Raw genomic sequence first — 23146 nt, forward strand, 5'->3', positions numbered from 1 at the left:
GGGCTCTCGGTCAGCAGCCGCCCCTCTCCAGCCACTCAGCTCTGACGGCAGCAGCACAGAAGTAAGGGTGGCAATACCACGATTCCCCTAAAATAACCTTGCGACACCGCCCCCCTCCTCCCCCCAACGCAACCGCCTTTTGGGTCAGGACTCCTAGTTTGAGAAACGCTGGTCTCCCCTGTGAAATCTGAATAGCATAGGGTAAAAGTACACAAAAGACCAGATTTTGGGTGTGTGTGTGGGGGGGTGCGGGGACGACCAGATTTCCGTGGTGTGTTTTTCATGGTTGGGAATCTGGTAGGGCTATGGGGGAAAATATAGAAACCCTACATGAGGGAAAGGGAGGAGGCACACAGAGAATCCAGCATGGGGTAGACAATGCAAGACTTTGGTATGGAGGCAAATACGGAGACCCAGGCATGGGAGGAAAAGGGGGAATGGAGGTGCACACAGAGCTTCTGCTACGGGGGGGGAAGGATATGGGCACACAAAGAACCCCTAATATGGGGAGGGTGAATAGGGGTCAATGGCATGGGACGGGGGAGAAGAGAACATGACGTACACAGAGCACCTAGGCATATGGAAGACGGGACTATGGGGGACATTCAGAGCTTCTGCCATTAGGGCTAGGGAGTACCTGAAAGGATTTTATCAACCGAGTATAAATGAATAGCAAAACTCTGTTAATATTCATTTCAATTAAAAGCTAAAAAACAAAACACCACATTGCACGATTTATAATTTTATTATAAAAATCTAATAAAAACAGTGAGGAAAATGTGTTTACTGTACCCTGGTCCTGGGGCATCACAGGGCAATGGCTTGCGTTTCCTTGACTCATTGGTCAAGCTGTCCAAGGAGTTTTCTCCCAATCCACTCATCTTGCTTGAGCAACAGCTAACTGAGTTTACATGAGCAACTGAAGTGTTAAAAATAATATAAAAAAAGAATCACAAGATATTTCAAACAATTAAAATAAATTGTTTTACAGTATTCTTTATCCATTTTACCGTGAGACTATCCAGATAAGCACTAAATCATAATTTATAGCAGCCTTGCAAAATTTTAGTCACCCCAGGATGCATGATATTTTTGAGACCAGTGTGTAATGTATTGCTTTAACTATCAGTTATCACTTACTGCTCTACATGATGCAAGAACTTGGAGGATCAAAGCTTGAGGAACTCAAACTATATCATGTAGTCAAATTATTGCCAAGGAAAAAATACTGTAGATTACTGCACATGCTCAGATGCAACATACTTTCTAAGCAATATATAACCAGAGCAGTATACACAATCCGTATTTTAAAAAAAATATATCTCCCAGATCTGTACCACTTGCTGGAAAAATCTAGGATATAAAAACATATTGAACAGAATCAGCAGCTTCTTCAGCAACAGATGCATAAAATATCACTGACAAGATAGAAATGTTACCACAATTGTTACAAATTTATGACTTTGGCCATTAAATCATCATCTTAGTTAATGAGTATTTTCCAGGGAGCAATAAGGAAGTTACATTCAGTGCTAACTCAGAAGTGCCTTTAGATAAAAAGTAATTTTTGACTCATAAAACACTTGATCACTAAACAGCTATGCTAACCACAGGCACAGAACATGTTTTTTAAATATTCTCCAAAACAATTCTCATGTCTGTCAACAAATCACAAGTCACATAGTATAAAAATGTTTACTTATCTGTACAGTAACTGTTGCTCTTCAAGATGTGTTGTGCACATAGACATTTCACTGCAAGTGCTTGCGTGCCCAGAGCATTCGAGTTGGAGACATTTCTCCAGTACCACTAGGCAGTGCATGCTCTCCTCATGCTGTCAGCTGACAGCATAAAAAGGTGTGTGGTTGCTGCCTCCCTCTCCATTACTCTGTAGTGCTATATGTGATGTCTGAAGCAGGGGGAAAAGGTGGGAGGGTCAGAAAATGTATATGTGCACAACACATCTCAAAAAAAACAAGACAGGTAAGTAAACTCCCCCCCCCCCTCCCCCGAGTGATTGTGCACATATAGCCCTGGTCTACACTATGAGTTTAGGTCGAATTTAGCAGCGTTAGATCCAATTTAAGCCTGCACCCGTCCACACAACGACGCCATTTTTGTCGAATTAATTGATAGCTGTACTCCTCCCCGACGAGGGAATTAGCACTGAAATAGACATCGCCGGGTCGAATTTGGGTTAGTGTGGACGCAATTCGATGGTATTGGCCTCTGCGAGCTACCCCAAAGTGCTCCATTGTGACCGTTCTGGACAGCACTTTCAACTCAGATGTACTAGCCAGGTAGTCAGGAAAAGCCCTGCAAACTTTTGAATTTCATTTCCTGTTTGGCCACCATGGCGTGACCATGCAGAGCTCATCAGCAGAGATGACCATGGAGTCCCAGAATCGCAAAAGAGCTCCAGCATGGACTGAACAGGAGGTACTGGATCTGATCGCTGTATGGGAAGACGAAACCGTGCTATCAGAACTCCATTCCAAAAGACGAAATGCCAAAATATTTGAAAAAATCTCCAAGGGCATGAAGGACAGAGGCTATCACAGGGACCTGCAGCAGTGCCGTGTGAAACTTAAGGAGCTCAGGCAAGCCTACCAAAACACTCAAGAGGCAAATGGCTGCTCAGGGTCAGAGCCGCAGACATGCTGCTTCTATAATGAGCTGCATGCAATTCTAGGGAGTGCCCCTACAACTATCCCACACCTGTACGTGGACTCCTCCAAGGGAGTCTCAAGCAACAGGGATGAGGATTTTGAGGACGAGGAAGCTGAAGATAGAGCACACCAGGCAAGCGTAGAAACCGTTCTCCCCGACAGCCAGGAACTGTTTATCACCCTCCCAACCTGGGCTCTCAGACTTTGAAGGCGGAGAAGGCACCTCTGGTGAGAGTGTACCTTTGTAAATATAATACACAGTTTAATTTGCCCTGAAGACTTGGGATGCATTCACTGCCAGTACAGCTACTGGAAAAGTCTTAACATGTCTGGGGATGGAGCAGAAATCCTTCAGGGACATCTCAATGAAGCTGTCCTGGAGGTACTCCCAAAGCCTTTGCAAAAGGTTTCTGGGGAGGGCAGCCTTATTGCGTCCTCCATGGTAGGACACTTTACCACGTCAGGCCAGTAGAATGTAGTCTAGAATCATTGCATAAGAAAGCATGGCAGCATGTGGTCCCGGTGTTTGCTGGCATTCAAGCAACATCAGTTTTTTATCTCCCTGTGTTATCCTCAGGAGAGTGATATTCATGGTCACCTGGTTGAAATAGGGAAATTTTATTAAGGGGACATTCAGAGGTGGCCGTTCCTGCTGGGCTGTTTGCCTGTGGCTGAAAAGAAATCATCCCCACTGTTAGCCACGCGGTGGGGGGAGGGGTGAAGCGATCATCCCAGAGAATTGGGTGTGTGGGAGGTGGTTAGTTGGGTTTGTGCTGCATGTTAACCCAAAAACATCAGCACCTCCTTTTAAATGGCCAATGTGTCTTTTTCCTCCCATAGCTGCAAATGTTTCAATGCTGCCACTAGCATCTCCGTCCCAGTAGCTAGCACAGCTAAGGCAGTGAAAAAAACTCACTCGCAATGAAATGTTCTCTGAGCTCATGTAGTCCACCCAAACTGAAAGAGCCCAGCAGAATGAGTGGAGGCAGACAATGGCAGAGTCCAGGAAAACATAAAATGAACGCGAGGACAGGAGGGATGCGTGAGAGGACACGTGGTGGGAGCAACTGGAGAGGTAGTGGGATCAAGAGGAAAGGTGGCGGCAGCATGATGAAAGGAGGCAGGATGCAATGCTGAGGCTACTGGAGGATCAAACTGATATGCTCCAGGATATGGTTGAGGTGCAGGAAAGGCACAGACCACCACTGCAGCCCCTGTGTAACCAACCGCCCTCCTCCCCAAGTTCCACAGCCTCCTCACCCAGACACCCAAGAAACTGGGGGAGGGGGCACTTCCGGGCGCCCAACCGCTCCACCCCAGAGGATTGCCCAAGCAACAGAAGGCTGGCATTCAAGTTTTGAAGTGCAGTGTGGTCTTGTCCTTCCCTCCTCTCCTCATTCACCAACCCACCCGGTGCTTCCCTCCTCACCCACCCTTCCCGGGCTACCTTGGCAGTTATCCTCCTATTTGTATGACAAATTAATAAAGAATGCACAAATTTGAAATGACTTTATTGCCTCCGCCAGCGATGATCGAAGGGGGTACGGGAGGGCAGCTGGCTTACAGGGAAGTAGAGTGAACCAAGGAGGCAGGTTTTCATCAAGGAGAAACAAACAGAACTGTCAAACTGTAGCCTGGTCAGCCACAAAACTTGTTTTCAAAGCTTCTCTGATGCGCAGCGCGCCCTGCTGTGCTCTTCTAACCGTCCTGGTGTCTGGCTGCGCGTAATCAGTGGCCAGGAGATTTGCCTCAACCTCCCACCCCACCATAAATGTCTCCCATTTACTCTCACAGATATTGTGGAGCACACAGCAAGCAGTAACAACAATGGGAATACTGGTTTTGCTGAGGTCTGAGTCAGTAAACTGAGCCAGCGCTCTTTTAAACGTCCAAATGCACATTCTACTACCATTCTGTACTTGCTCAGCCTATAGTTGAACTGCTCCTTACTACTGTCCAGGCTGCCTGTGTATGGCTTCATAAGCCATGGCATTAAGGGGTAGGCTGGGTCCCCAAGGATAACTAAAGGCATTTCAACATCCCCAATGGTTATTTTCTGGTCTGGAAAGTAAGTACCTTGCAGCAGCTGTGCATACAGACCAGAGTTCCTGAAGATGAGAGCATCATGTACATTTCCCGGCCATCCCACATTGATGCTGGTGAAACGTCCCTTGTGATCCACCAGTGCTTGCAGCACCATTGAAAAATACCCCTTTCGGTTTATGTAATGGCTTCCTTGGTGGTCAGAACCCAAAATAGGGATGTGTGTTCCGTCTATCGCGCACAGTTAGGGAATCCCATTTCAGCAAAGCCATCCACTACCACCTGCACATTTTCCGAAGTCACCACCCTTGATAGCAGCAGCTCAGTGATTGCGTTGGCTACTTGCATCACAGCAGCCCCCACAGTAGATTTGTCCAGTCCAAATTGATTCCCGACTGACTGGCAGCTGTCTGGCGTTGCAAGTTTCCAGAGGGCTATCGCCACTCGCTTCTAACTGTGAGGACTACTCTCATCTTGATATTCTTGCGCTTCAGGGCAGGGGAAAGCAAGTCAAAGTTCCATGAAAGTGCTCTTATGTATGCGAAATTTTTGCAGCCACCGGGAATCATCCCAGACCTGCAACACTATGCAGTCCCACCTGTCTATGCTTGTTTCACGGGCCCAGAATCAGCGTTCCACGGCATGAGCCTGCCCCATTGCCACTAGGATGGCCAAATTGCTGAGGTCCGTGCTTTGTGAGAAGTCTGTGTCCATGTCCTCATCACTCTCGTCACCGCGCTGTCGTCGCCTCCTCGTCTGCTTTTGCAGATTCTGGTTCTGCATATACTGCATGATAATGTGTGAGGTGTTTTCAATGCTCATAACTGCTGCAGTGATCTGAGCGGGCTCCATGCTTGCTGTGGTATGGCGTCTGCAGAAGAGCAGAGTTGCAGGGAAAGCGGTGGTTAGATGACCAGTTTTGCAGACCCACTGCACTGGTCTGTTGCCAGGACACAACAGCTGACCGGGCTGCATGCTTGCCATGGTATGGCGAGACAAGGGCAGCCGAGCAGAGTTACAGCGGAAGCAGCCCTGCGAGACCACCAGGAGAGCAGAGTGCCAGTGGAAGCGGTGGATGACGACGATGGTTTGCAGACTTACTGCACCGGCTGCTGAAAGCAGTATGGTGCCCACAAGGAAAAAAGGCGCAAAATGATTGTCTGCCGTTGCTTTCACGGAAGGAGGGGCGACTGACGACATGTACCCAAAACCACCCGCGACAATGTTTTTGCCCCATCAGGCATTGAAGCTTAACCCAGAACTCCAATGGGCGGCGGAGACTGCTGGAACTGTGGGATAGCTACCCACAGTGCAATGCTCCGAAAATCGATGCTAGCCTCGGTACTGTAGATGCACTCAACCGACTTAATGCGCTTAGTGCATTAGTGTGGGGACACATACAATCGACTGTAGAAAATCACTTAAAAAATCGACTTCTATAAATTCAACCTAATTTCGTAGCATAGACATACCCATACATTCCACTGCAGGGGACTCATCAGCAGTTCCCTTACAATGGAGGGATCTTGGATCATCTGAACAGACTAACTCTAATGTGCCAAAGTTGGCATGGTCACGAGTGCCTTGAGTGATGGTGTAATGAGGAAAAAAAAAAAGTACAGATGACCACAACCCTGCCTTGCAGATATCAATGATTGGAGCATTGCTCAGAAAGGCTGATGAAGTGGACTGAGCTCTGGTGAAGTGAGCTGTTTTTCTTGGTGGAAGAGCGACTTAGCAAGATTGTAGCAGCACTTACTGCAGTCAAAAATTCAGTGCGAAATTCATTGAGATGACACTGATAGAATTATGGGTCACTCATTATAGACTAAAAAAAGCCTGGGGGTAGTCTAGAGTCATCCAGTTAGACTGCCAAAGCTCTACAAACATCCAAGGTCTGAAGCGTTTCTACATCTTCAGAAGAATGGGGTTTTGGAAAAAACAAACAGAAAATGCATATTTGATTCAGGTGGAAAGCTGACATTACCTCAGGCATAAATTTAGCGAGTGGCCTAAAGGAAATCTTTTCCTTATGGAAAACTGTAAAAGGAGGATCACCCAGGAGAGCCTGAAGCTCTGAAAACCTCCTAGCACAAGTAATTGCCATCAGAAAAGCTGTTTTTGTAGACAATAACAATAGTGAGGAGGAAGCCATAGGGTCGAAGGTGGGCCCTAGGAGTTTGGAGAGAACTCAATTGAGATCTCATACAGATGCAGGATCAGACACAGGAGGGTAAATGTTGAGTAGATCTTACAAGAGTCTCAGAAAAAGAGAAGATGAGAGAAAGACGGAAAACCCATCTACTGGTGGATGCAGTGAAGAAAACAGAAGCCACATGACCCTCTTGGAACTAACTGAAAGGCATGATGATTTCAGGTGCAACAGATACCTCAGTGTGACACTACGCCCCATATCTTCATAGAGATATTATTGTGTCTTCATACAGATATTATTGTGATATGAATATGGCCTAACTAAGATACATTTTACGTATGGTTTCAGAGTAGCAGCCGTGTTAGTCTGTATTCGCAGACTAAAACCTCTCCAACGCATCATCAAGGATCTACAACCTATCCTGAAGGACAACTCATCACTCTCACAGATCTTGGGAGACAGGCCAGTCCTTGCTTACAGACAGCCCCCCAATCTGAAGCAAATACTCACCAGCAACCACACACCACACAACAGAACCACTAACCCAGGAACCTATCCTTGCAACAAAGCCCGTTGCCAACTCTGTCCACATATCTATTCAGGGGATACCATCATACGGCCTAATCATATCAGCCACACTATCAGAGGCTCGTTCACCTGCGCATCTACCAATGTGATATATGCCATCATGTGCCAGCAATGCCCCTCTGCCATGTACATTGGCCAAACTGGACAGTCTCTACGTAAAAGAATGAATGGACACAAATCAGACGTCAAGAATTATAACATTCAAAAACCAGTTGGAGAACACTTCAATCTCTCTGGTCACTCGATTACAGACCTAAGAGTGGCTATCCTTCAACAAAAAAGCTTCAAAAACAGACTCCAACGAGAGACTGCTGAATTGGAATTAATTTGCAAACTGGATACAATTAATTTAGGCTTGAATAGAGACTGGGAATGGATGAGTCATTACACAAAGTAAAACTATTTCCCCATGGTATTTCTCCCCCCCACCCCACCCCCAACTGTTCCTCTGATATTCTTGTTAACTGCTGGAATTAGCCTACCTTGCTTGTCACCATGAAAGGTTTTCCTCCTTTCCCTCCCTGCTGCTGGTGATGGCTTATCTTAAGTGATCACTCTCCTTACAGTGTGTATGATAAACCCATTGTTTCATGTTCTCTGTGTGTGTATATCAATCTCTCCTCTGTTTTTTCCACCAAATGCATCCGATGAAGTGAGCTGTAGCTCACGAAAACTTATGCTCTAATAAATTTGTTAGTCTCTAAGGTGCCACAAGTACTGCTTTTCGTTTTACGTATGGTGAGTGATGTGAGAGATCATTGGAAAGGTTATAATTTACTGAATATGATTATCCTATTTGTATGCATGTATCATTTCTGTATCTGAAGTTACGAATAGTGACTATGTATCGATTGCAAAAGTGCTTGCACCTGGGGAACGCCAATCAGATAGTAGGCAATCTGCCTGGATGGGTCATTAGGCAAGATAATAGGACTTTGAAGATACTAATCTCCTGCCTTCCTGAGAAGCTTCCTGGGATGCTGCTTTGACACTGCAGGGTCATGCGATCATGTCACCTGGTACTGGACCCCATCTTGGCCTGCTAGTATTTTTCCACAAAAGGGGTGGAGACCAAACTGGGCAACGAAGGATTCCCGCAATATGTAAATCCTATTTAAGGCAGGGAAGTGAGTTAATCAGGGCTCCGTCTTCACTGAATCCCATCCCCGCCCAGGATGACTGCTGGAAGATCTAAGAAACAAGTACTAAGGGAGGGAGAAGAGCTGAGCCTGGGCCAAAAAAGGTGTCTGGCCTGTGAAAGAAAGACCTAAAACAACATTTAGGGTGAGAAATTACTACTTGTAACCACAGGTTTCAGAGTAGCAGCCGTGTTAGTCTGTATTCGCAAAAAGAAAAGGAGTACCGGTGGCACCTTAGAGACTAACAAATTTATTAGAGCATAAGCTTTCGTGAGCTACAGCTCACTTCATCAGATGCATTTGGTGGAAAAAACAGAGGAGAGATTTATATACACACACACAGAGAACATGAAACAATGGGTTTATCACACACACTGTAAGGAGAGTGATCACTTAAGATAAGCCATCACCAGCAGCAGGGGGTGGAAAGGAGGAAAACCTTTCATGGTGACAAGCAAGGTAGGCTAATTCCAGCAGTTAACAAGAATATCAGAGGAACAGTGGGGGGTGGGGTGGAAGGGAGAAATACCATGGGGAAATAGTTTTACTTTGTGTAATGACTCATCCATTCCCAGTCTCTATTCAAGCCTAAATTAATTGTATCCAATCTGGACTAACTGATCCTTTAGCAACCACTTGTGCACTTGTTAATTGTATCCAGTTTGCAAATTAATTCCAATTCAGCAGTCTCTCGTTGGAGTCTGTTTTTGAAGCTTTTTTGTTGAAGTATAGCCACTCTAAGATCTGTGATCGAGTGACCAGAGAGATTGAAGTGTTCTCCAACTGGTTTTTGAATGTTATAATTCTTGACGTCTGATTTATGTCCATTCATTCTTTTACGTAGAGACTGTCCAGTTTGGCCAATGTACATGGCAGAGGGGCATTGCTAGCACATGATGGCATATATCACATTGGTAGATGCGCAGGTGAACGAGCCTCTGATAGTGTGGCTGATGTGATTAGGCCCTATGATGGTATCCCCTGAATAGATATGTGAACAGAGTTGGCAACGGGCTTTGTTGCAAGGATAGGTTCCTGGGTTAGTGGTTCTGTTGTGTGGTGTGTGGTTGCTGGTGAGTATTTGCTTCAGATTGGGGGACTGTCTGTAAGCAAGGACTGGTCTGTCTCCCAAGATCTGTGAGAGTGATGGCTCGTCCTTCAGGATAGGTTGTAGATCCTTGATGATGCGTTGGAGAGGTTTTAGTTGGGGGCTGAAGGTGATGGCTAGTGGCGTTCTGTTTTCTTTGTTGGGCCTGTCCTGTAGTAGGTGACTTCTGGGTACTCTTCTGGCTCTGTCAATCTGTTTCTTCACTTCAGCAGGTGGGTATTGTAGTTGTAGGAATGCATGATAGAGATCTTGTAGGTGTTTGTCTCTGTCTGAGGGGTTGGAGCAAATGCGGTTATATCGTAGCGCTTGGCTGTAGACAATGGATCGAGTGGTATGATCTGGATGAAAGCTAGAGGCATGTAGGTAGGAATAGCAGTCAGTAGGTTTCCGATATAGTGTGGTGTTTATGTGACCATCTTCCTCCACATTGAGGGATTTTCATGAGGTTACGCTGTATAGATTTCTTTGCAGTGCAAGACAATACAATTTTGGGTTTACACTCCAGAGGGCGTGTGCACTTAAATCCTAGGCAACTCCCGAGTGGAGTTTTCCCACAGAGAGCTGATTTTCAGTGTCAGTGTCTTTCTGCAGATGGGTGTCCCCCTACCTGTGTGTGTTTGTGTGTGTGCGCGCGCATGCGCGCACGCACTGGAGGAGGCTTGTGGACCCTGGCTCAGCAGGATGGGGTGCTGGGACTTCCCTGTAGGAAGACCAGTCCTGACCTTAAGGTCTTGTAACAAAGATCAGCAAGGTGATCTGAAGGATCCCAAAGGTGAGACAGGTTCCTCCCTTTCTGAGTCTGAAGAAGAAATGTAAGCTTCCTCAAAATAGGGAGAAGCAGTTCCTGTTGGGATTCTATGTGGCCTGGGTTTTTGGAGATGATTAGGATCAAAAAGGAAGCGAGGGTTACGGTGTGCAGAAAGCCAACCAAGTGATCAGTACTGGTAAGAAAGATGACTAACAGAGATGAAACAGAAGGTTCATTGACAGTGCTGGTGGAACCAAAATACACTGAATCTACTGAAGGGAGGAGGAGGATTCAGCATGGGTGAAGACACTGGTCTCAACAGCACCAAAGAAGCCAGAGTCAATGGTGCTGCCTCAGAAGGGACTGATGAGCTCTTGGATTTGTGAAGCCTTGAACCAATACCAGAGGATTTACTAGAAGATTTTCTGGGAGAAGTCCGAGACATAGTGGTCTTGTCTGGGTCAGAATGCTTGGAAAAAACTTTTAAGCTGACAGAGAAGATGAAGTGCGACATTTGCTTGTGCTTCAAATCAGAAGCAGTGTGTGTGTGGCAGACTTCTGGTTGATTTTGAGATCAGGGCCTGGCTCCAATGCAGGTTCCACTGCCTCTTTCATGAGATGAAAGTCCTGATGGGGAAGGAAATACAAATAGGATATTTGTCTCTTGCACGGCCCTCACCCAGAAAAATCAAACAAGTATCGAGTCCCAGCTCAGGTGGAAAGCATTGTTCTAGGAGACTGGACTGAGACGATCTCAGGAACAGAACAGCTGACATTGCTTGTTTTCTCTCATGACTACAGGTTAATTGTCAGAATGCCCCAAACTGCAAAGATGAGCCATAGAATGCTGGGATTCAGAGATCACTCATAAGTCAGGAAGAAATTCCTGCTGAGGTGACCTGCCACGTTGTTGTGGGTCCCAGATAAGGGATTGGCCATGGGGGGGAATGTTTTCCTGGATGCAAATCTGCCAGAACCTGATCGACTCCTGGACAAAGCACACTGGCATATGCTCCTACATGTCTGTTCACATAATATATCATGGCAGTATTATCAGTGTGTATGAGAACCCCTGATGTGATTCTGAACGGCCTGAGAGGCACTGTAGACAACATGACGCTTCAGGACTTTAATATGAAGAGAAACTTCTCATTCTGACCACAGGCCTTTAACTTGCAGCAAGTCCAGATGTACTCCCCAACCTATTAAGGAGGAAACAGTGACTACAGTCCTGGTTGGTGAAGGCCAATCACACATCTGAAGAGGACGCAGGCACCACCTGGTATACTCAGGCATACTCAGGCTGTGGTTGAGACTACAGCTCCAGACATAGGTGGTGGATTGCCTGGAATCACTTAGTCTGTAAAAATGCTCTTGAATTTGTAGAGTCTATCAGGGCCCCAATGAACTCAATTCTTTGAGCTGGAACCCAGTGTTGACTTTCCACAGGTTAAGATGAAACTTAGACAATTGAGCAGGTGTAGCGTGAAAGGAATGAGAGAGAAGACTTGCTCTCTGGAGTTGGCCCTCAGTAACCAATCACCCTGATACAGGAAGATACAAATTCCCTTCTTCCTGACGTATCCTGTTACCACAATCACACACTTGCTAAAAGCCCGGGGGGACAGAAGACAGGCCAAAAGGCAGCTCAGTGTACTGGTAGTGCTGGCCAGCCATGATAAATTTCATGAGAAGTGTTCCTGAAAAGGGATGGGAGACAGAGTGGGGAGAAGAGACAGAGAGGAACTTTATGGCATAACCCAATCTGATGGCACTTAGGACCCAGTTGTCCATTGTAATCGAGACCCAAACACTGTAAAAGTGGGCCAGCTTATACCTGAACATGGGGGACAGAGGAGAGGTTACTACTGAATTGCTGTTCTGGACACAAGAGTCAAAATGGGTGCTTGCTAAGGGTGGCCAGCTGGTTAAATCCAGAATCAGAGGACCTTCTCCTTTGGGATCTGTAGCTCTTTCTGGAGTATTACAGCTGTCACATGGGAAGTAACATTAAGTTACTACCACTAAATAATAACTATATATGAACTATAAAGTTCTGAAATCGGGCTATCCGAAGCTCCAACTCTCACCACAGCCGTAATACATGTCTGAAAGAATGCTGTGAATGGTATTGCTGTTGTGGCTGCTGACTGCTATAGTGGCATCTATTTATGGCCAGAGCATATACTCCCAAAGCATGCAAAGTAGCTCAGGAGTCTTTAAAAAAATGCAAGGTCTTATCAGTATTTTCTGAAAACAAAACCCAGCCATCAAACCTGAAGACCTCAATAGTCTTCTGCATATTGGGCGCAATGCCCAAATTCTGCAGCTATGACCACTCTTCATGGTCACAGCCAATACCATAATTCTGGTCACAGGTTTTGTCACATGCAGAGCTGACTACAATGAGGTCTTGGCTATCATATGGCCTTCCAAAATGAATGCCATAAACTCTTCCCTAGAGGGTTCTGGCATCTTATCTGCAAATTTAGACATGGCCTATCAATTGACAGTCACACTGAGAGCAACATCTGCTAGTTAGTTAGCAAGGCATATTTGCAGGGAAGAGGAGGTATAAATCTTCCTCCCCATTTAGACCATTCTTTTGGATTCCTTGTCCTTAGGGGTGGATTTATATCTGCCCTTTTCAGCATTTGGTTTTGCTGTAGTCACTTCCAGGGAGTTTGGAGGCTGGGTGTGAGTAGAAACCCTCCAACCCTTGCCTGGGAATGAAGTATAATTTCTCCCAATGCTTTGGTGTAGGGGACAATGACATTTGGGTATTCTACAGGGCTTTTGCAGGCTCCAGGAGAGCCTCATTTATCAGGAGAGTTAATCCCCCTGGAGCTAATGGTTGGAGAATATCCAGCAGTGTGTATGTATTTTCCTGCAGCAATTCCTCCTGGTAGTTGCCATATGCCTCAAGAGGTCCTGATGCACTTTAAAGTACTTGGGCACTGAGGGAGAGGAAGATCTGGGCACAGTATAGTCACCAGGGTGGACAAAGCGGCGTTTTGCACCACATGATCCATTGGGAAAAACCCCATAAGTCCAAGAGGAAGGGACTCAGTGGTTACTTGCAGTTGATGTGGGAGTGGGGGGGGGGATCACTGTTGGGACCAGTGTTCTTACTCTGGAGTGGGTCGAGAAGCAGGACGTCAGGGACAGAGAAGCATCCCAGGGATTCCAAGAAGGCCACAGGGTATATGGATAAAGCATGAGTAGCCAATAGGCACTGGGCCAAGAGCCCTTGTCCCAACTGTGGGACAGATGCCAATTTCAGCACCAAGAGTGATCCAAGGATCTGGTGCTTATCGGACCAGAACGATGACCCTGACCTAGATCTTGAGGAAAACCAAAGTTCTTTGGTGACAAATAGAGTCAGCCCTGATGGGGCAAACTACTACTTGGACTTCTCTGAACCTCAATAAAGAAGTGGTATAAGTGCCAAAGAGAAGTGGGGAGTTGCACAAGAGGCACTGAATGAGACACACTATCACCCAGTACCAGGAGAGGCATCAGCACCGAGGCTGGTACCAAACTCCATGATGGATCTGTCACCAAAACAATGACTGTGCTGAAGTGTGCACCAGGACTGAGGGGGTTTTTGGTGCCAGGTCTAGCCTCAGCTCCATAATCTGCAGACCAGATGGTGAGAGCTGCAGTGCTGATGGTACTGCTTCAACCCCAAGTCTCTTCCCACCTGAGTCCTCTTGGGGAATGACTTGCACATGGAGCACCTCTCCTTAATGTGTCCCTCACCAAGACACAAGTAGCATCTTGTGTGGGGATTGTTGTTGGGGATAGCCACCATACATGACAGACAATGCTTGAACTCATGGCACCCAGGCACTCTACTATCACAAACTAAACCTAAGATACTACTACTATGATATACAAGAAAAGTTCTCAGAAAACAGAGAAAAAGTGTGAGGTGAAGATGCCACACAGATCTCTGACTCTAGCCACAGGCAGTGAGAAGGAACTCAGGGGGTTAGGGTGGCGCTGCTCTTCTATGGCCCAGGGAGGAGCTATGGTTGTAGGGCATGAATGCTACCCCTATGGGTACTTCTAGGCAAAGTTCTCTGGCTCTGGTGCACGCATACACCCACATGGAATACACAGCTGCATCTACTCGAAGAACTAAATTAAGTTACTACCACTAAATAATAACTATATATGAACTATCAAGTTCTGAAATCTGGCTATCCGAAGCTCCAACTCTCACCACAGGCAATGAGAATGAACTGAGAGGGAGGCAACCACCACATCCCTTTTATGCCTTTGATTGACAGCACTGGGGCACATGCACCATCTATTGATAATGCAAGCAAAAGTCTCTAACTCAAGTGCACTGGGCACACAAACACCGGCAGTGGAATGTAGATGAGCACAGTCACTTGAAGGAGAATTAGCATATACCATCAGAGTGAGTGTTTAACAGTTAATTGTCTATCCTCCAACAATAATAGGCTTCTATGCATCCTTTGGGTCCTCTCACATTTCTGTTCTGCAAAGGAAACTTTTAGATGGAAAGTGTCACATGGCGGGAGGAGAAGTATTAGGGTAAGGGGTTTAGTATAACTTCTGGTGATTTAACAGAAATGGCACAGTAAAATCTTTGTCTCTCTTTCAAATTTTACCCGATAGTGTCAGATCTCTGAATCAATTATTTTATTCAAGTATCAAAACAGGACAAACTATTAAAGCCAATATTTCATGTTATATTTGGTATCCTGCTTCTAGCCTCAAGAGCAAATAAAACATCTACCTCAACATGTCAAGACCTATTTCTTTCTTTGGACTGGCTTTACTTTCTGGCATATTTCTCTTCCAGCAAAGGTCAAACCAAAGTCTACCTAAAGAAACGGAGTCATTTCACTAATTCTTCCAAGACAGTTTGGATCTGTGCAGTTTTGTGTGCCTCAAATCAATACATTTATCTGATTTAAAGCTTGTATTACTGAAATTGCACCTATAGCATAATAAACTGTGTTCACTATTGAGTTCCCAATTCAACATCATCTATTATAACTGGATATCAAAATAAAGTCAGTAAATATTGTAGTTCATGACCATATTATTTAGCGAAAACATTCTCAATGTATAGGCACTATTTGCATTGCAGAAGATATGACAAGAAATTACATTACTACCAACATACACAGAAGAATGGTAAGGTTTACATGCAGAAGGATGGCAATGTTAAAGAGCACATACATCAGAAACACAAACCACTAAGGACATGTTTACACAGCCCAGGGAAGTGAACCTTCCAGCCTGGGTCGATAGACTAAGGCTAGTGGGTCTTGGGCTATCACTCTAAAAATAGACAGCGCTTTGAAGTTACAGCTCAGGCTGGAGCTCAGGCTCAGAATCCCTCCACACCCCAGCTTCAGAATCTGAGCCACAACTTCACAGTGCCATCTACACAGCTATTTTTAAAACACTAACATGAACCCCACTACAGTTAAAACTTCTGCATACTCTAAGTACTATAGACCCTAAGAACCCACATTTTGTTCTTTAATCCTATTTGTTTTGACTATGTTCTTCAAGGACAGGAACCATGAATGAAAATTTGCATTTACTTCAATGGATCAGGATTTCACCCCATGTCTTTATTTGTTATGGAACTGAAAATTACTTACTGGTAATGCTGTTTCTTGGGGCTTGTCTTCACTACTGGGGAGATTGATGCTGCTGCAATCGATGCAGTGGGTGTCGATTTAGCGGGTCTAATGAAGACCCACTAAATTGATGGCAGAGTGCTCTCCAGTCAACCCCAGTACTCCAGCTCCCTGAGAAGATTAAGGCCTGTCGATCAGAGAGCGTCTCCTGTCCACACAGTGAAGACACCAGGGTAGGTCGACCTAAGCTATGTTGACTCCAGCTACATTGTTCACATAGCTGGAGTAGCGTAACTTAGGTCAACTACCCGGCAGTGAAGACAAGCCCTTGTAGTCCTCCCATTTTCCATCCTGTCCAGAAACAGTCATTACAGTCAGCATTATGGCTCCATCTCAAAGCATCAAGGAGATAAAAGATCTCTCAATCAATGCCAGAATATAAGTCAATTTTCCCATTTCATTTCCAGTGAGAGATTTTCAGAGCAAAGGAATAAAGGAGATCAAAGGAAAAAAAAAAAAAGACACTTCCTAAGGGGGACATAGGATGGGAAAAGTGAAAACTACAAAAAACAGAAAGATCATTAAGTAATTGTCCTTTGCTGTATGTCCCAAATTTTCCGTTGCTGTATGGCCAACAACTGTCAGCAGTCAAGGACAAATTAAAATGGTAATGCAGAAAAGCTGTGAAGCAATAACTAGGTCCATATGAATTTAAAGAAGGTGATGCTTCCACTCTCTGAGCCCAGGAAGTTTCCATGTCTCTTCCAAAATGGAACTTTATATGCAGCAATTTGGCTTGTTCAGAGGTTAATAGAGTACAATCCTTAAACCACCAACATGCCACTGTAACCTTAATGACCTAATGTCTCGTTATAACCTTCAAAACTGACAAACGTAGCTTTTTAAAAACTATGAATTGAAGGTAGGTAAACATTTCAGAACTCAATGTTACTTCTGCTGCAACAAAGATCTGGACACAACTTGGGCAAAACACCTTTGTGAAATTCCAAGAATGCTGAACAAAGATGGATTACATATTCACCTCTTTCTTTTTCAAAGAGGGGAAGTAAAGTGTGTTAAAACTGAGAAAAGGAGCAAGACATCAACCACACCATGCTATGTGATACAAACAGTAACCTCCTTGGAAAAAAAACTTTGGTTACACATCTGCATTGCTCTATCCAAATGCTGCTAAAACCAAAGTGTTCTAGGTTGAAGGACAGGGTTGTAGCTGAGAGAGGAGATCCAGTCCAATAGAAGTGCGGCACAGTTAGTCTCATTCTGTACTAGAATCAAGGAGGGCAGGCCCACTTCAGGTCAGAAAGGTTGTCTCCAAGTCTATCCTTTTTTCAGGATTTTCCAAATTAGGGGCAGGGTGGGAAGCAAAACTTCAGTTCTCTGTCCCAGTATTACAAGAATGCATGTTACAAGAATTGGTGCAAAGGATCAGGCGCAGAAACAGGATAGTTATGCCAACTGGCTGGAGGCAAATTATTCCATCTATCAAATCACAGAGCCCAGATGCTGCTAAATCTCCTGGGGAAAAAATGGGTCTGAAGACTCCATTTGCCAAGAACCACTACTTATGTTGAGCCAATCCACCAGCAGTCCAGTTTTCACACAAGTGCAAGCCACTGATACAAAGGTTTCCAGGGCTGAAGGATCAAAGCTGCAGGAGGTTTATGGTATGGCTGCAAAGTCAACACTGTTGGAAATGAAGGGGGACAGAGACCTGGGAGAGACTAGCTGTGAAGTCCCTTCAGCTAGGGATTTCTCCTTGATGACCTTCCTCTCCCTTTTCACACACCATAACCTACCCCTAGCATCATCCACACTTCTTATTCTCTTGCAACTGGATTTCTTCTTAAGATTTAGGAGATGAAAGAGAAAAGATAGAATGGGAACCAAGAACTGAGCCATCATGAAACTACACTATATGCTTCCAGGACAAGGGGCAAAAAAAAAAAAAAGTGGGTAGATTGCTTCTGATGCACTAACCTTGACTGACTTGTCTTTTGCTTTTTGCTTCTGAGAAACGCCAACACTGTCTGTTCTTGCTCTTGCTAGCTAAATTGAGAGGATAGGGATACACAACACAATTATTGTGTGGAGCAGTTGCTATTATGTTAGGATGTTGGTTGGGGATGGAGAGTCCAAAAGGTCTTTCTTCAAACAGCAAGGCAGATCTCTAATGATGGCTGCTCAGAACAGAGAACTACCTGGCTCAAACTAGGAGCAGGCTCTGGATTACTGTGAACTCACTGTAAAGTTAAAAAATATATACATCTGTTTACACACAAGCTCTCCATGTGTTAATATGAAGACTACCACACTGTTTAACACACTTATAAAATATTATAGTAAAGTAATATTTACAACCACCACCACCAATTGATGCATTCATTTTGACTAGAAAGGGATTACTTCAAAACTAGATATCAGATTAGTACAGTATTTAAAAAAATTAAAGGACTGAAAAAAGATCAATACAAATGCAGTATAGCTCAAAATAAAACTATTCTCAAAAGATGTCTAAACATACAAATGTAGCCAAAGACTCCACTGACAATAAGCCAGGGAACATTTATGCTCCAAATTTTAATTCAAAATACAGTAACTTCTCACTTAAAATTGTCCCAGGAGCCTCCTGTTTGCTGGGACGGGGTGGGGTGGGGTGGGGGGGCGCGGGCGGCAGTACGACAGGGCTCAAGACGCTCAAGATGAGGGAGCTTGGAGGCAGCAGCTGCTGATTCAACTTCCTGATCTAAAAAGGCAGTGTACTTAGAGTGGGGTCAGCATACTTAAAGGGGCAATGCGCATCTCTCTCTGAAACACAGGGTGTGTGTTTCTGTCTGCCATTCTGTCTCCCCCTCTCCATTTGTGCTGCTTGTACAGTATGAGGCTACATTAACAATGCGTTAACCCTTGAGGGCTCAGCTGAGTTCTAGTTCATCATTTAGCAGTAAGGCATTCCCTGGGAAATATCCCACCCTTTTCCATGCTCTGACTTAATCACCTCAACCAAGCTTCGCAATCATCATTGCTGGGTACAGTATTAAATTATTTGTTTAAAACTTATACTGTTTATAAGCGTATAATATAGTCTTTTGTCTGGTGAAAAAAATTTCCCTGGAACCTAACCTCCCACTATTTACATTAATTCCTATGGGGAAATTGGATTCGCTTAACATCGTTTCGCTTAAAGTCGCATTTTTCAGGAACATAACTATAACATTAAGCAAGGAGTTACTGTAGTTTATAACATACCATGTCAAATTAGTGGAGGCAAATCCCAATGTTCGATGACTGTGGAAAAGCAAACATGAGGAATGTCATTCTTTTTGAAACCAGATGTTTATGGTACATTTATAAAATATAATACATTTAAAACAGTGACAACTTATCTGTGCGCAAGATAAACAAATTATGAGTTGTCCAATTGCCACTAGATGGCAGAATATCATCAAGTACCTGCATGAATAGTATTTACTTCAGCTAAATTGCAGATTTAAAAAAATATATGTTAGGAAGTTAATTCGGCTCATCTGAATAAACAAGGTTTCAGAACAAACAAGCAGCTTCAAATTTTAAAAAGTAATTTATGTAAACAGTATGATCATGCAAAAATCTAGGATTAGAGTTATCTGAAGGTTACACTCAACACTCACACTCAAAGTCCTAGGTCTATAATCTACATAGCTACGAAAGAATCAAGTGTCGTTGAGCAGGTGACACATATACACACTAGGTTTGGTGCTGTTCTCCCAGCAACTGCATTCCAAGGCAGAAACATACCGCTGCAATGCTAGAAGCTGCTATGGAAAGAGAGAGGAAGTACTTAAAATAAGATAAAGGGTTGAGGATAGCTCAGGAAGGGCGTGGGCACAACAAACATGTCAGAAGCACAGTGTACATTTCTTAATTTAAAAGAAGCTACCGAAACAGTTTAAAATATTTTAAATTGCTGAACAAAATTTCAGTGTGATGCAATTTAGAAGTTGACATAGTAACAGGATTGAATTTAGCAATTTAGAATTTATACTAGAAATATCATTTGATTTCAGTATTACTTAAAGTAGCATATACCCGTATGTTGCTATAAATGAAAGCTAGTAATTTAATTATATAGAAAAATATACAGACTTTGTGTGTTATCTGGAAAACCTAAAGAGGAAAGAATTAGAGTATGTAACACTATGTCTATTCAGGTAGTTTTAAAAAGGGAGGATTTTTTCTTAAGCTACAATGCTTGGGTTATTGGGGGGGAGGAAGGAAGAAGAGCAGAGAATTGTTTAAGCAGAGCTCCCCACCTCCCTATTATAGCATATCTATCACTTATTTGGGGGCCATAAAGGTTGTGGTAATTTCTCCAGATGTAAGCCTGAAACATCGCCTGTATATGACTTTTTTTTCCTTTCCCTACCAATATTACCATCACCCCTAGAGGCTTGGAAAAACATGTAATGCCTAAGAAGGCTTTGCAGTTTCTTAACCAAGCAAGCCCACAGAGGCTGTATAGGGACTTACCATGCAAACTCTTAATAGCTACCCTGCACTATTCCTCAAGCTACAAGAGACCTTAGCAACAGAAACAATTATCCAGTGAGTTATTAATGCAAAAATAAATTAAAAACACAGCAATAATGATGTTTATCCATCAAATATGAAGGTGGAATTACTACAGGTGCTTCATGTTTTTCTAAAAAGAAACTAGATGTTTTATTGAAGTGAGGCACTACTTAGAAAAGTGTCTCTGAAAAAATGGCATTGTGAGTTCCAAATGTATGTCTCTGAATAGAGATCAAAATGTCCTCAGTTTACTAGTAAAATAAAGTTGCAAGTGCCAGCCAGTCCTGTAAACTCAACCTGTGAGCTAAAATGTGATAGCTTCTTTCTGGCACATGCTTCAGTAGTGCTAACCAGTAGGATTCCACAGGGAAAATTCTTCCCTCAGTTGCATCTGTGCAACCCCATTGCCTTCAGTGGGGTATTTCCCCCCCCCCCCAAAAAAACAAACAAAACAAAAAAAACACACACCATACTTGAACATTCTTTGGCTTATGGTTTGTTAGAATTAAGAAACATTCATTAAATATATTACTAAAACATAAAAAAAAAAAGGAGTACTTGTGGCACCTTAGAGACTAAAATTTATTTGAGCATAAGCTTTTGTAAGCTACAGCTCACTTCATCGTGAGCTGTAGCTCACGAAAGCTTATGCTCAAATAAATTCGTTAGTCTCTAAGGTGCCACAAGTACTCCTTTTCTTTTTGCGACTACAGACTAACACGGCTGTTACTCTGAAACCTACTAAAACATACAAGATAACTTTCCCTAACTTCGTGCATAGTACATTTACAATACAATTAACAGAATAGCCCCCCTCACCCCCAAAAGCAATACGATATACACAGAAATTAAAAGGTTAAAACAACATGGTAGTTTTCAACGAACAGGAGTACAAAAATGTTGAGCTTGGTAGTTTCAGCTTTATTTATTTTGTAATCATGGAACTGACAATAACTACTGAGGAACATATTTTCAAGCCAAAAAATTGTAAATGGCTTTGTTATAAAGGTTTAACTTGTACAGGAAAGTGGTTATGCACACAAAATTGCAACTTTAATATTCATTTTAAAATACTTATCCATCTATAAACACTTTACTAGAAATATGGATTTGTAAGTAGACTGTTCTAACATTTAAAAAATTCAGAGTGAAGAAGGCACAGCAAGGCTGTCACCATTCCTGTTATGGCCAATTACGAAGAATCACATGGATACTTTTCATCCAATCTCTACGAAGACCATCTTATTTTTAATTTTTATATCAATAAAAAATATTAAACAATTCACTCTCTAAAAAACCATGATATAACTCAGACTAGCCCATTAAGATCTAAATTGTAAGATTTCAGTTTGTTTAAAAAAAAACAACCAACCATCTCATAAGTCACGTCTTTCAACTTTGATTTAATAATCTAATATAGAGAGAACCATTGGGAAGTCCATTAAGAAATTTCATTCCTTGTTCCCCACTTCCTTTGAAAACAAGTATGGGTAAATAATAGCACCATAGTTTTCCAATGACACTGACTCAAAACATTTTTCATATAACGTGAAATTTCATGTATAGTTTTGGATAACCATAGATACAGATGATGATCTATTTATTTGGAGAAGATTCTGTAGGAAATTGCACTTAGAGAACACTTTCTGGCAGCAGTCAAGTGGTTAAATATTGTGAGTACAACTTTTATGGTCTTTGTAGTTACACTTGAATTTCATAGCTTTAAATGAGGAGGAAGGAGTAATTTTTCAGCTGGATATAGCCAGGATTTGAAAGCAGTCACTTACTTGTCCTTAACACACATTCAAGCAGAGAAGACTTTTCAGCGGACCATCAGGATCAGTAATCATTGTAAATCACCTCCTGGAAAAGAAAACCTACGCATAAATATTGCTTTTTTTATTTTATAGTCAATATTAAAGTTAAACATGAAGTGTCTAAAATTTAAAAAAAAAAAAAAAACTTATTTATTCTAATCTGGAGATTTCCAGTTTGAAACCTGCTTCACAGCTGTTGCTATTCTTTACTGTAATTGTTGGACAAGATCACATTGTTATTGGAACATTTAATTTTGCAATTCCAAAGTTTATGTTGCATCTCTAATAGTACATTAAGATAAGTTATGTTTTAGTTTTTCTCCTTTATATTTTTTAAAAAGGAAAAGAAAGAAGCCATCTGTGATGCTCTCTTCATAGCTCCACAGGTTTTCGACTCTACCACTTACTATATACACAAAATAAAGCAATGTTACAACTGTTTACAACTACATCATTTAAAAAATGTATTCAATTCTCGTACGTAGGAAGGTCTAGTCACTTGCGAAGTTTGTAATTTTAAAAGTCCATCCTTTTGAACTATCCGTGTATAAAAGAAGTCTTAAATTCCTTTTAAAAGTTGAAACATTTTCTTTTCCTTCGTTCAGAAAAGATAATTGCTACAGCCAGTTTTTCAGTTTTAATTCTCCTTCAAAACACACATCCAAGACCAAGTTTCAGGT

At 43.1% G+C, this 23146-nt stretch overlaps 1 protein-coding gene across 11 annotated transcripts in view; it reads right to left on the reverse strand.

Annotated features, from left to right (window-relative positions):
- NCOA3 (nuclear receptor coactivator 3) overlaps window positions 1-23146 on the reverse strand; it is a 174861-nt gene that overhangs the window by 39567 nt on the left and 112148 nt on the right. For 8 of the 11 annotated variants that reach the window (XM_043495690.1, XM_038368999.2, XM_038368995.2 and 5 more), the window contains 2 exons: window positions 22437-22512; window positions 793-919 (listed from right to left, as the gene is read on the reverse strand). In XM_043495690.1, the coding sequence (XP_043351625.1) occupies window positions 793-881 (89 nt within the window). In that variant the 5' untranslated portion in view covers window positions 882-919; window positions 22437-22512. Of the gene's footprint in view, window positions 1-792; window positions 920-19347; window positions 19387-22436; window positions 22513-23146 lie in introns of all 11 variants that reach the window. The other 3 variants (XM_038368990.2, XM_038368991.2, XM_038368994.2) reach the window with 1 other exon arrangement.

This window comes from Dermochelys coriacea, chromosome 13 (assembly GCF_009764565.3).
Source record: "Dermochelys coriacea isolate rDerCor1 chromosome 13, rDerCor1.pri.v4, whole genome shotgun sequence".
NCBI classification, from domain to species: Eukaryota; Metazoa; Chordata; order Testudines; family Dermochelyidae; genus Dermochelys; species Dermochelys coriacea.